The sequence below is a fragment of the Hypanus sabinus genome, chromosome 5 (genome assembly GCF_030144855.1).
Source record: "Hypanus sabinus isolate sHypSab1 chromosome 5, sHypSab1.hap1, whole genome shotgun sequence".
Classification (NCBI taxonomy): Eukaryota; Metazoa; Chordata; class Chondrichthyes; order Myliobatiformes; family Dasyatidae; genus Hypanus; species Hypanus sabinus.
The window spans coordinates 33853837-33867364 of record NC_082710.1 but is presented as its reverse complement, the minus strand read 5'-3'; the positions used below and the strand labels follow the sequence as shown (position 1 = coordinate 33867364).

General features: G+C 39.3%; 1 protein-coding gene across 3 annotated transcripts in view; it reads left to right on the top strand.

Annotated features, from left to right (window-relative positions):
* The window catches only part of LOC132394044 (aldehyde dehydrogenase 1A1-like), a 75240-nt gene that overhangs the window by 60087 nt on the left and 1625 nt on the right, over nucleotides 1-13528 (top strand). For all 3 annotated transcript variants that reach the window (XM_059969696.1, XM_059969698.1, XM_059969697.1), the window contains 4 exons: nucleotides 858-1042; nucleotides 6460-6624; nucleotides 7499-7656; nucleotides 7771-7845. In XM_059969696.1, coding sequence (XP_059825679.1) covers nucleotides 858-1042; nucleotides 6460-6624; nucleotides 7499-7656; nucleotides 7771-7845 — 583 coding nt within the window. The remainder of the gene's footprint in view (nucleotides 1-857; nucleotides 1043-6459; nucleotides 6625-7498; nucleotides 7657-7770; nucleotides 7846-13528) is intronic.

Below are 13528 nucleotides of genomic sequence, written 5' to 3'. Positions count from 1 at the left end.
GCTAACTGTATTGTGAAGGACCCCACACACCCCTCACACAAACTCTTCTCCCTCCTGCCATTTGGCAAAAGGTACCGAAGCATTTGGGCTCTCACAGCCAGACTGTGCAATAGTTTCTTCCCCCAAGCCATCAGACTCTTCAATACTCAGAGTCTAGACTGACATCTACATCATTTATTATTATATTGTAATTTGTCTTCTACTGTGTCTATTGTCTTGTATATTAATTACTGTACTGCCCTGCTCTGTTTTCCACACTTTATGTAGTCCTGTGCAGGTCTATAGTCTAGTGTAGTTTTTATGTTGGTTTATGTAATCTAGAGTAGCCTTGTGCTGTCTCACATAGTCTAGTGTAGTTTTGTGTTTCATGTAGCACCAGGGTCCTGGAGGAATGTTGCTTCATTTTTACTGTGTACTGTACCAGCAGTTTATGGTCAAAATGACAATAAACTTGATTTGACTTGACTTGGCTTGATAATGAATTCCATAATATATTAACTAATGACTTGTTATATAGAATTGTAACAATGTGTTCAATGTTCATATAAGTATAGAAAATAGATGAGGAACAGCAAAGTAACAGTTCTTTTGGACCACTTTGTCTTTGCCAACCATGATGGCAATCCAAACTAATCCCATTCAAATTTATGACCTGTTGTCAAAGGACATCAATGCATATTCTGTATGATGACATAGCAGTACTGTTTAAGGTTTCTAGGAAAAATCCCATAGAGCTAGATTTCATTTTAATGCCAGATTTGCAGACTGATAAACAAACTAAATTTTTCAAGATCCCAGAATAATATTGCATGTGTTCGAGAATGAATGACTATACCAACTTGACTTATATTTTGCAGTGGACTATGCTGTGGAGCAAGCTCATCATGGTCTGTTCTTCAATCAGGGACAGTGCTGTTTGGCAGGATCCAGAATATTTGTGGAGGAATCTGTCTACAAAGAATTTGTTTGCAAGAGCATTGCCCTTGCACAGAAGTATGTTATTGGAAATCCTCTAAATGAAGCTGTCACCCATGGACCGCAGGTATCGTAGAAAAAGTAATACCTGGATTATGTTGTGGACCAGTGGTACATGCTTCTTATAGGTAGATGGTCTGCAAACCTAAATAAATTCTGAGGGCCATTCTTATGAATCATGCTTTATTTTAACCATACAAAGCCATGTATCTGACACTGGAGTGAATCTGATGGAGCTGGCCTTATTTTTGTTTAGACCAGAGCCAAACAATTTGATGACATCATCTACGTAAAATCATTTCAAGGCCCTTGCCAATCCTGGAAGTTAAGGAACAATGCAGGCTTTTTTGATCCTAGTTGTCTGTTATCAAGTTCTTTAAAATATCAACAGCTTTAAAAATTAATTCTAATTTTAAGTATTAAATCAATAATAAATTACTCATTTGTATTGTGAAAATACAGATTATAATGCAAGCTATAATTATCTTGCAATTTCTATCTCTCTTCTAGAGATCAAATACTGTATAATGAAAGCCTGTGGTTTCATTGTGATTGGTAATGATTAGCCAAAATATTACTTGCCAGTGTAAGATCCAGGCGTGGTTCTGGTTAGTTGATTTAATTCACACTCATTCTCCCTCATGAGCACACACCCTGCACCTTCCATCTCCATTCCCCAAAAAGCACAACGAACAATCTGAGATTTTGTGAGATCTTGTTTCCTAAGCCAATAAAGAACAATAAATATGTAAACATCCTTACCAAGTTTTAATGGCTCATGATCGGATATGAATTCTCAAAGTGAGAGAGTCAGAGAACTTACAAACTAAATGTGAGTTTCATTGAAGGTGGAACTTGGTGCATTTCTAGTTAACCATGTACTCCACATCACCCCATCTGAAGATTTTATTCCTTGTCTTTTGTTGATTGGGACCAACAAAGAATTAGCAACACAGTGGTACTAAAGCAGTTCTCCCATGGACATTGCATAATCAAAGACTTTTCTATTATGAACACAAGAAATTCTGCAAATGCTGGAAATCCAAAGCAACAGGCACAAAATGCTGAAGGAACTCATCTGATCAGGCAGCATTTTTGGAAGTGAATACACAGTCAATGTTTCAGAATCAGGTTTATTATCACCAGCATGTGTCGTGAAAGTTGTTAACTTCGCAGCAGCAGTTCAATGCATTGCATAATATAGAATAAAAAAATTAAAATAGCAATAATAATGTCAATTACAGTATATGTATACTGAATAGATTTTAAATCGTGCAAAAACATAAATATATATTTAAAAAGTGAGGTAGTGTTCAAGGGTTCATTGTCCATTTAAGAATCGGAAGACAGAGGGGAAAAAGCTGTTCCTGAATCACTGAGTCTGTGACTTCAGGCTTCTGCATCGCCTACCTGATGGTAACAGCGAGAAAAGGGCATGCCCTGGATGCTGGAGGTCTTTAATAATAGACACTGCCTTTCTGAGACACTGCTCCTTCAAAATGTCCTGGGTAATTTGTAGGTTAGTAACCCAAGATGGAACAGACTAAATTTACAGCCTTCTGCAGCTTCTTTCAGTCCTGTGCAGCAGCCTGCCCACCCCTCCACCTCCATACCAGACAGTGATGCAGCCTGTCAGAATGCTCTCCACGGTACATCTAAACAAGATTTTGAGTGTATTTGCTGACATACCAAATCTCTTCAAACTCCTAATGAAGTATAATTGCTGTCTTGCCTTCTTTATAACTGCATCGATATGTTGATACCAGGTTAAATTCACGGAGATCTTGACACCCAGGAACTTGAAGCTGCTCAATCTCTCCACTTCTGATCCCTCTGTGAGGATTGGTATGTGTTCCTTCATCTTACCCTTCCTGAAATCCACAATCAGCTCTTTCATCTTACTGATGTTGAGTGCCAGGTTGTTACTGCGATACCATTCCACTAGTTGGCGTATCTCACTCCTGTACGCCCTCTCATCGCCATCTGAGTTTCTACCAACAATGGTTGCATCATCAGCAAATTTATAGATGTAGTTGAGCTGTGCCGAGCCACACGGTCATGGTTATAGAGAGAGTAGAGCAGTGAGCTAGGCACACACCTCTGAAGTGCACCAGTTTTGATCGTCAGCGAGGAGCTGTTATCACCAATCCACACAGATTGTGGTCTTTTGGTTTGGAATTTGAGGAACCAAGTGCAGAGGGAGGTGCAGAGGCCCAAGTTCTGCAACTTCTCAATCAGGATTATGGGAATGATGGGAAAGAAGGGCAAGATCCTTCTTCAGGACTTTTCTATTATCTATTTATAGTCTAGTGTTGACAGTTAAGTGTTGACCAGATGGCATCTTCCTGTTGTAAGACCCACAAGGGTCAAGCAAATCATTTATGTCACAAAGCACGGAAAAAGCCATCACCTGTCAACTGAGCAACTTCTTGCTGGTCTACCTGGCTAATCTTTAAAAGATCTGAAAGTTTACACACTTCATGGAGGAATATACGCCATAACAATTTGATCAACATGGTCATCTATTAATACCGGAGAGTGCCAGAAAGAAATCTCTAATAACTCGATGTGGCTTGCAGGCTAATTGCCGGGTAACAAAGCAAGAGTTAAAAAGAGCCGAATAAATATGATGAAAGATTTAATTAATTGCTGAAAGTATGTTTGGCTCAGCACCCTCCATAGTGTAAAAGATACATCTGCAAACTTATCCAGAATTTCTATTTAAGTATAGGTATAGTATCAGAGTTTCATGATCAGTGTTTGTTTGAAATAAAGGTATATTAATTTATCATCCCAATATATACTTGTTGGATCCTAAATATCTGTTCAATATAGAAAATAAATTTTTGTACCTTTTCCATTTAACTAAGAAGTTTTATCTTTCTGTATCATTAACACTAATCTATATCATTGATTTAAATTAACATGAGAATGAAATGAGGTTATAACTGTTGGAGAGGTTATTACCTGTGTTTGAATATGATACTGTGCTTGAGTTTGGTGAGAGAAATTCAATAATTACAATATATTACCATTCCAAAGTAGTAAGATATTTAAAAAAACTGTTAAATTAATATTTTCACTGAGACTTGCGGCACAGCACTAGTCACAGGCCTCCATCTACTCCCACTCTCTGGCACCTCCTATGAAGCCAACGGCAAATCCATTTTACTACTTCACCCTTAATAACAAGTGGCTGAACCTTTTTGACCAGCCTCACAGGTGGGACACTCTCAAAATCTTTAAGCATATCCTCCAGCATCTTGGTATTCAGGATCTAGCTTATTGTTTCCTGCCATGTCCTTTTAACCATTCTTAAATCTCAGATTCTCTCACGGATAGACTGACCACAGTTAGTGCAGATTGGCAACAACTTCTCTGCCAGACTTACCATTAGCAGAGGTACTCTGTTTAGTCTCCTTGCTGTACTTTATACTTCAGGCTACTTGCAGCTCCAATTCCACATTCAAGTTTGCTGATGACACCACTGTTGTTGGCCAAATCAAAGGTGGTGATGAATTGACATATAGAAAGGAGATTAAAAATCTGATTGAAGAGCTGATTATCAAGTACAGGAGGTTCACGAGCGTTCCTCATTAGGAACAGAGGTGGAGAAGCTCAGTAACTTTAAGCTCCTTGGTTATCATATCAGAGGATCTCTCCCTCAACCACCATGTAAGTGTCATCACAAAGAAGGTATGACAGCACTTCTACCTTCTTAGAAGTTTGTGTAGGTTTGGCACATCACCAGAAACTTTGACAAACTCTATAGATACACAGTGAAGAGCATCTAGTTGTTTGCATTCCTTCTGATGCACTTAGGAATGGGAAAAGGTACAGAGGGTGGCACATGCAGCCAGTTTACCACAGGAAAAGCACCACCCCACCATTGAGTACACTTCCACAAGAAAGCAGCATCTATCATCAAAGACCCCTCCAAGCTATGTCCTCTTCTCGCTTCTCCTATCGGGCAGAAAGTATAGAAGCCATAAGCCCCACACCAGCAGGTTCAGAAACAGTTATTACCCTGCAATCTTCAGGCTCCAGAACTGGTGCAGGTAACTTCACTCCCCACTACTCTGAACTGATTCTACAAGCTACCGACTCACTTTCAAGAACTCTTTACAACTCATTTTCTTTGTATTAATTTTTATTTGCACGGTTTGTCCTCTTTCGCACAATGTTTGCTTGTCAGTCTTTACCTGTTCATGTATATATTTTTTACAAAATTCCATAGTAATTTTTTCTGCAAATGCCTAGATGAAAATGAATCTCAGGGTAGTATATGGTAACGTGTGTGTATTTGAACGTTGAAACTTAAATAAAGGCACAACATTACCCAATTTTTGGTCTTCTCATATCTCATCTATAGCTAAAGATGATACAAAAATCTCTGGACCAAGCAATTTCTTCACTTGCTTCCCCAAACATCCTTGGGTATACTTGCTCAGGACCCAAAGATTTATTAACCTTACATGCCTCAAGACAGCCAATGCCTCCTCTTTCATTATATTGATATGTTTCAAGAAATATAAGCAGAGTCACTGAAGATTTTTAAAGCCGAGATGGATGGATACAATAACCACAGTGGTGAGCTGTTACTGCAGATGGATGAGAATGCTGATATTTTGTGTGTGTTTAGCAATATTTCACCCACGATACCTATTGACTATATAGTCTGCAACATAAGGCAGGACTTATCATTAGACAAAGCAGACAAGCAACTTTATTTGAGCAGTGATCCAGTTGTAAATCAGAATATATTCATCTGGGAACAAATTTTCCGATCATTAAAAGGAGCCAAATAAATAGGGGCTGGGTTGGAACTGGAGCTTGGGCTAAGATTCCCAGGGTCTGTTGAAGGCAAAGTTACTCATATAAGAGAAGATAGGGATGGCACAGTAGTACATAGAGTAAAGCTGTTATTCCCCCCCACCCCTCCTCCTAGTTCCAGGATCCAAGTTCAATTAGGTGCTATATGTTTATGGGGTTTGTACATTCTTCCTGTGATACAGGGGTTTGTATATTCTCCAAGTGTCTGAAAATATCTTTTAACTTAAGTAAGAAGGCAATCATTCAAAAGGTTTTAACAGGCCCAGTATATTTTAAAATGTTCTGACTCAAATTTGGAACAAATCTTGACACAAAATTATATCAATATGAGCTTATCACACGGAGGAGTCTGTGTGTACATTAAGCTTAAAATTAATAAGATCAAAAACTGAACCTGAATTAAAGAATAAACATTTCTATCAATCTGGTTTCAGCAATCAGAATTTGAAAACATAAGGTTCCTGCCAAAACATGTGTGAGCAAGACAAATGTTATTCTTTTCGTTATAGTACAGCCTTCAGGTCATTTTTACTTTTCACATTGATTTTGTACAGAATGAATCCTCTACAAAAAATATCCAAGATAAAGACATTGAATGTCAAACAACGTGATGTATTTATTCATTTCTTTTCTCTAATAACGTTTTGACAGATTGATAAAAAGCAGTACGATAAAATTCTCGATTTAATTGAGAGTGGGAAGAAAGAAGGAGCTAAACTGGAATGTGGAGGTTTGCCTTGTGGAGATAAAGGCTTCTTCATTCAGCCTACAGTTTTCTCAGAAGTTACAGATGAAATGCGCATTGCCAAGGAAGAGGTAATACAGCTATTCACGTCAGCCTGTAAAACAGATAAATATTTAAGATTCATATTCCCAAACAATCCCTTATTAAAGAGAAGATTTTAGTGTACAATTTAATGGAAGTAGTCATTTTCTTTCACATTTCTTTAGTTCTGGCAGCACAAGGTGTATAAGAATGCTGACCTTGACTTCTGTTTGATTCCAGTCTTCTCTCAATCAGTGAGATTCCCCAGTCTTGCTGATTAAAAGGCAAGAATTTCTAAAGGATGGAGTGCCCCATGTTAATGGAAGAGCTGCTGGCAAGCTTCTATCTAACAATGGGGAAAAAAAACAGCTCCAGCCACATAACACCACATAACACCACTTAAAGAGTCATGGTACCTGCCGTTCCAATCACTCGGATCATTGGAAAAAAAGTCAAAAAAACTTTAAAAAGATGGGATATTGAGAAAAATAGTTTGTACTGTAAAGATCTACATTACATACAGATTAGATTGTGTTTTATCCATAGTAACCTTGAACTAATATTTGTTTATTATTCAAAGGCCATTGCAAAGTTCAATGTTTGTTCAACCAAGTCAGTCAAACATAAAGTACACGAGAACAGTGAAGTGAAGAATGACAACTATTGAACTTGAGAACATGATGCTGCTTAAAACAATATCACTTTGATTGGCATCACCACAGATAAGATCCATAGCATGCTAATTTTATAAACTGTCCAGCATTGGGGTCAACTACCTGTCAATTGGATGTTTTCACATTATAAATGTTAATTATTAATACATTTATGATGTCACTACTTACAATATAAGGAATGGTAAAATAATTGTGCATATACAGTATATTGTTTCCTTTACAACTTATTAACAATTTTAAAATAAAACAGATCTTTGGACCAGTACAACAAATAATCAAGTTTAAAACAGTTGAAGAAGTCATTAAGAGAGCTAACAACACCCACTATGGCTTAGTTGCTGCAGTTTTCACCAAAGACATCAATAAAGCACTGACCTTGGCTTCAGCTCTTCAAGCTGGGACTGTGTGGTAAGCATTTCTTTATAAGTAGTACAGAGTATGTTAACATTTTCCTGAGCTATATGTGAAATGTATGCTCTATTCAACTGAATCTTACAACTGAGCACATTAATCTTTCCACAGGGTTAATTGCTACAGTGCAATGAATGTTCAAAGTCCTTTTGGAGGATTTAAAATGTCTGGAAATGGTAGAGAAATGTAAGTATTAAACAGTACACTCAATGAAATTAAGGGTTAATGTTTTTAATTCAATTTAGATTTCATGTGGCAATGTACAGTAATATATAAAAATCTACAATATATACAAATTATATTATGTTTTCGGACAACAGTAATCTTGAACAAATTATTTTTTACAACTCCAAGGTCATTGCAAGGTTCCACAGTCATTCAAATCCATCAAGTACAATCTAGAACAGCTAACACTGGCAGCTAACTTGAGAACATGGTGTTGTCTCATATAATGTTCACAGGAATCAATAAGACAAGAAGATTTTGTCTGGTGTCAGCTATATTATATAACAGAACTACATTCATTGTGTATTGCTGATAGGAAGAGTGTGAACTGGACATAAATAAGAAGAGAGTTAGATCAGAGAGTGAAACAACACAGGAACAGACCCTTCAGCCCTATTCGTCCATGCCAAACAAGATTCCCATCTGAGCTGGTCTCATTTACCTGAGTTTGGCTCATATCCCTCAAAACCTTTCCTATCCATGTACTGACCAAATACCTTATAAATGTTCTTAATGTATCTGCTCCTCCGAGAGGACCACAACCTTGCCGTAGGGTTTGGAGGTTTGCGTGCCTCAATGACCTGAAGGGCTACGTTGGCTGGAGCCAGGGCTTTCTGCTTTGGCTCCTGGTATGCCGAACAAGTCAAGCAATAGAGGGCAGACTAAGGGTGGTCCACCTGTCCTCCAGGTTCAGGGGTTCATCTCAGGGCTAACAACCTTGACTGGTAAAATAAAACTGTTTTGGAAACAGTAATGAAGAATCCCTCTATATCTGAATGCAACGGTATTCCTGAGTCTCCTCCTGGGGCTTGCGTGACTGACAGACTGACTGAAAACTGAGCTGCTAACATGACGAAGGAAAACCTGAACACCACCAAAGATGGAGGACCTTCATTGCTGCCCTAAGATGCAGCAGCGTAACAGGCAGTAGGTAATGTTCCTGCTCAACCACTTCCTCTGGCAGCTCATTCCATACATTGACCATTCTCTTGGTGAAAATGTTGCCCTGCAGGTTCTTATTAAATCTCTGCCTTAAACCTTTGGCTTCAAGTTCTTGATTCCCAAGCCCTGGTGAAAAAGGCCACGCACATTCACCCTGCCTATGTCCCTCGTAATTGTATGGACTGCTATGAAATCACCCCTCATTCTCCTACAATCTGATGAAAAATGTCCCAGCCTACTCAACCTCTCTCCATAGCCTATTCCTTGAGTGCAGAGTGACCAAAACTGAACAGAATATCCCAAAGATCCTGCAAAGAGAATTAATGGAGTTAAATAGCAAGTTAAAATGCAGGACCTCTAGGCTTGTAATCTCAGAATTAATCCCTGTGTCATATACGGGTGAGTAGAGGAATCGGAAGATGGGCAGCTGAATTTGAGGCGAAGGAGGGAAAGCTTCAGGTATTTGGATCATGGGGGATCCCTTTTTGCGGGTGGGAGACCTGAACAAGAAAGACGAGATACACCTAAACTGCACTAAGACCAACAACCTTGTAAGGAGGTTTGCAAGTGCTGCTCAGGAGATTTAAAATAATGAGGCAAGAGCATGTGACCCAGAATGGCCTTGCGCAGCAGGAGAGACAGAATCATATGTAGAAAACAGAACAGGCACATGCGGTGGGCAGAATTGACAGAGGTAGGTGGGAAAACACAAGAGCACTAGGCTGGTTTTACTTTATTGCGGGGAGCATTGCAAGAAAGAGGAAAAGGGCTTGGATCAGCATGTGGGGTTATGATGTTCTTACAATCATAGGCGCATGATTGAGGGAAGAGCAGGACTGATATCTCAATGTTTATAAAAGTTTCTAGCATGATGGAGGGGGCACAAAATGGGAGGAGTCATTGTACTGCTGATCAGGGAGCATAACCCGGCAGCACTCAGGGAGGGGGATCCTGGAGGAAGCAGCCAATGAGGCTATATAGCAGGGGCGCCAAACCTTTCTTATGTCATGGACTATAACCATTAAAGAAGGGGTCCGTGAACCCCAATTTGGGAGGCTCTGTAAAATAAGGTCATAAAGTTTAACAGCATAGAAACCGGGCCTTTAGCCGATCACTTCTATGCTGTCCATCATATCAGTCTGTACTAATCCCAATTGTCCGCATTAATTCAATTTCCCTCTAAATCTTTCTCATTCACATACTATCAAAACGCCAACTAAATATTGTTACTCTTCCTGCCTCCACCACCTCCTCTGGCAGTTCTTTCCACAAACCAGCTACCCTTTGACAAATGGTCCAGTGCTTTCTTGACATATATAATGAATAAACTCCTCATCTGGCCGATTACACGTGATGTTTCAGCAGAATGGCTACAAGGTAAAGGAAATTAATCAGGCCCTTGAAAGGGCTGACAGAAAATCCAGGAAACCTAACGAGGAGGAACCCCTCATTACGGGCTGTCTTCTCTATCTTTCCACGGTTTCTGGAAGGATCGCCAAGATCCTGAAGAAATACCGGATTAATACCAACCACAAGTATGGAGGATTAAATCACAGTTTATGAGGGTCAAAGGTAACCTGTGGCTCAGGACGGCTGATGTGTACAGGATTCCCTGTGAGTGTGGAGCGGCATATTGCGGCCGGATGCAACACATGGCGAACACCTGCATCGGGGAGCACGGGAAATGTAATTGTTTGGGTTACCCAGAGAAATTGGTGGTAGCAGAACATTGCATCCGCAATGGCGATAGGGTTGACTCTGAGGACACAAACCTATTGCACTGTGCCAATAGCTTTTGGACCACCTGGTGAAGGAAGCCATTGAAGTAAAACTGGAGAAGAGAATTTTACCAAAGATGAAAGTCTTGCTCTAAGTTAGAACTGGAATTCAATTGTAAACAAGGTGGGACAGTAGAAACCAGATTGAGCGAGGACTAACCAATTAGGAGGGACGGACAACAGGGGTATAATTACCACATGACTAAACATGCCCAGTCATCATCCCTTATGAGGATGGCAGAGTTTGTCATCAAAATGTTGGTTAAAATCGATACCTGTACCCAGGTGGAGCCTGAGAAGAGTTTATTCAACTACTCTTTGTATGGAAATACAAAGATCTCCATTAAACGTCCTGCCTCTATACCTATGGTGTGTATTTTAGTTATCCCTACCACAGGGACTAGACACTGGCCATTTACCCTTTTTATACTTATATACCTACTTCTCAGCCTTCTTTCTTCAGCAAAAACAGACCAAGCTTTACCCAATTTCTTCTGATTGTTCAAACCTATGAGTAAAATTCAGAAAAAAAGAGAGAAGCGATCACTTTGACAGAGCTGCACCATAGGTCTCCCAACGGTCAGCAGTAAATTGAAGAGAAAACATGTAGGTAAATAGCAGTAGGCTGCAAAAATACTGGGATTGCAATAGTGAGGGAGTTTGACTTCCGAATATTGGTAAGAGGATTAATAGGTTGGAATTTGTAACATCATTCAAGAGAGCTGTATGTAGAGAGTCCTTCTGAGAAGCAGCCATGCTCAACTTAAAAATAAGGAATGAGGATGTGCAATGGTGTAAGTGTCTATGGGGAAACATGTAAAAACAGTGACTGTAGTTCGATAAGTTTTAAGGTAGTCATGGGAGAAGGTATGGTTGGTCTTAGAGTTAAGATCATAAATTCAATGAGAGCAGAATTCAACAAGAAAAATGGCACTTGACAAATATAGTTTGGGAGCAGATGTTAGAAGGAAAATCAATATTTGATAAGTAGGATTAATTTAAAGATGAAACAGTATTAACTCAGAGGCAGCATGTTCCTTTAGGCATAAAAAGCAAAGATGGTAACATTTTGGTGCCTGAGTTAACATGGAAATTGAAGGTTTCATCAGCTGCAAGAAGAAAGCATACAGTATATTACGTGTAGGCATTGGGTATCAAGTGAGGTTTGAGTCTTATAGGGGACGAAGGAAAGATCTTATAGAAATTCATCATCATCATGTGCCGAATCATGTAATATAGATGATTATGGTCCCATGATTGTTCTTGGCAAAGTTTTCAACAGAAGTGCTTTGCCATTGCCTTCTTCTGGACAGTAATTTTACAAGACTGGTGATGCCAGCCATTATCAATACTCTTCAGAGATAGCCTAGCTAGTGTTAGTGGTCACATAACCAGGACGTGTGATCTACACCAGCTGCTCATAAGACCACCCACCACCTGCACCCACAGTTTCACCTAACCCTGAGCAGGGGTGGGGGACGGTAAGCAGATGCTACACCTTGTCGAAGGGTTACCCACAAGCTGGCAAAGCGATAAACCATCTCACACCTCTTTTGGTAGATATGCATCTACACCCCGCCACCCCTAGAAAATAGGAGTGCAAACAGAGGATATTAAGTAACTTAGGCAAGCAGGATTAATGAGAATCCTTGTTTTTCATGTATATTAGAAATAATAGGATAGCTAGGAATGTGGTAGGTTCCTTCAGAGACCAAAAAAAAAATCTATATGCAGAGTCAGAGGACATGAGTAGAATCAAAAATGAATTTGTCTCAACATTATTGCAAGTGAGCAGAGTGAAAGATGAGAGAAAGGGGAGGGCTGTACTAATATTCTGGAACATATCCCTACCTTGCACTTACCTGTTAGGGCAAAGGTGAATAAAATTGCTAACTTGTTCTCTGAAATTGCTTTTGAGCAAGCAACCCACAAACCCTCAGAAATATCTTACCTGCCTGTGAAGATATGGCCCAAACTAAACCAGCAATCAAAACCGTGAAATTACAGTAACCACCCGGCATTATTTGTGACATGCAGAAATGAAGCAGCTGAGTGGTGAAGCTGGAAGCTGCCTTTCCCAGTGACCAAGGTCCAAACCTCAGGCATTACCTGAAGAGTTCGAATGTTCTCCCTCTGCATGAGTCATTCTAAAGATGAGTGGATTGTTCAGTTAATTGTCCCTAATGTTTAGGTGGGTGGTTGAATATAGGTTTTGTGGGTGGATTGGGGGAAGTTGATGGGAAATATTAAGAAAATATTTTTTCTTTATTGTACTTTAGTATAAAAATGGGTGCTTGATAGTTAGCTTGGTTCCATGCTGCATATTTTATGTAAAATAGAACAGCCAAAATGAAATTTTAAAAATAAAAACAATTAATCCATTTGATTTCTATGTTAGCAATAAATTACATCTGAGCTAACAATTAAATAGATTAATTTATACAATATAAATAACCTGAGACTTAACTCTCTCTCTCTCTTCAATTTCTTCTATTGAAAGAAATAGAAGTTGAATCTATTGCATCTATGCCGGGTCCAACCCAGTACAGGTTCAATGCCCAGGTTATCCATCTTAACTTCTAGGAAAATTCAGATTGTTTATGTTCTCCCACTTCCTCTGGACTCCAGCAATAGACTGTGGCCAGAATGTGGCAAGAACAGGACTTCGATGTTGAATCCTCAAAAGGATTCACAGGCCCACCTGGGGAACCAGAGAAGTCCTGACCAGCCTGAGATGTTCTGGCCACAGTCTATTGCTGGAGTCCAGAGGAAGTAGGAGTGCATAAACAATCTGAATTTTTCTGAAAGTTAAAATAATGAACAATAAACAAAAAAATTATAAAAATGATCCAGTCAAAAAAGGGATTCTGGTTTATGAACATTGATAAGGAAGATTTGTGTTTGAAACATGACTTCCACATTCC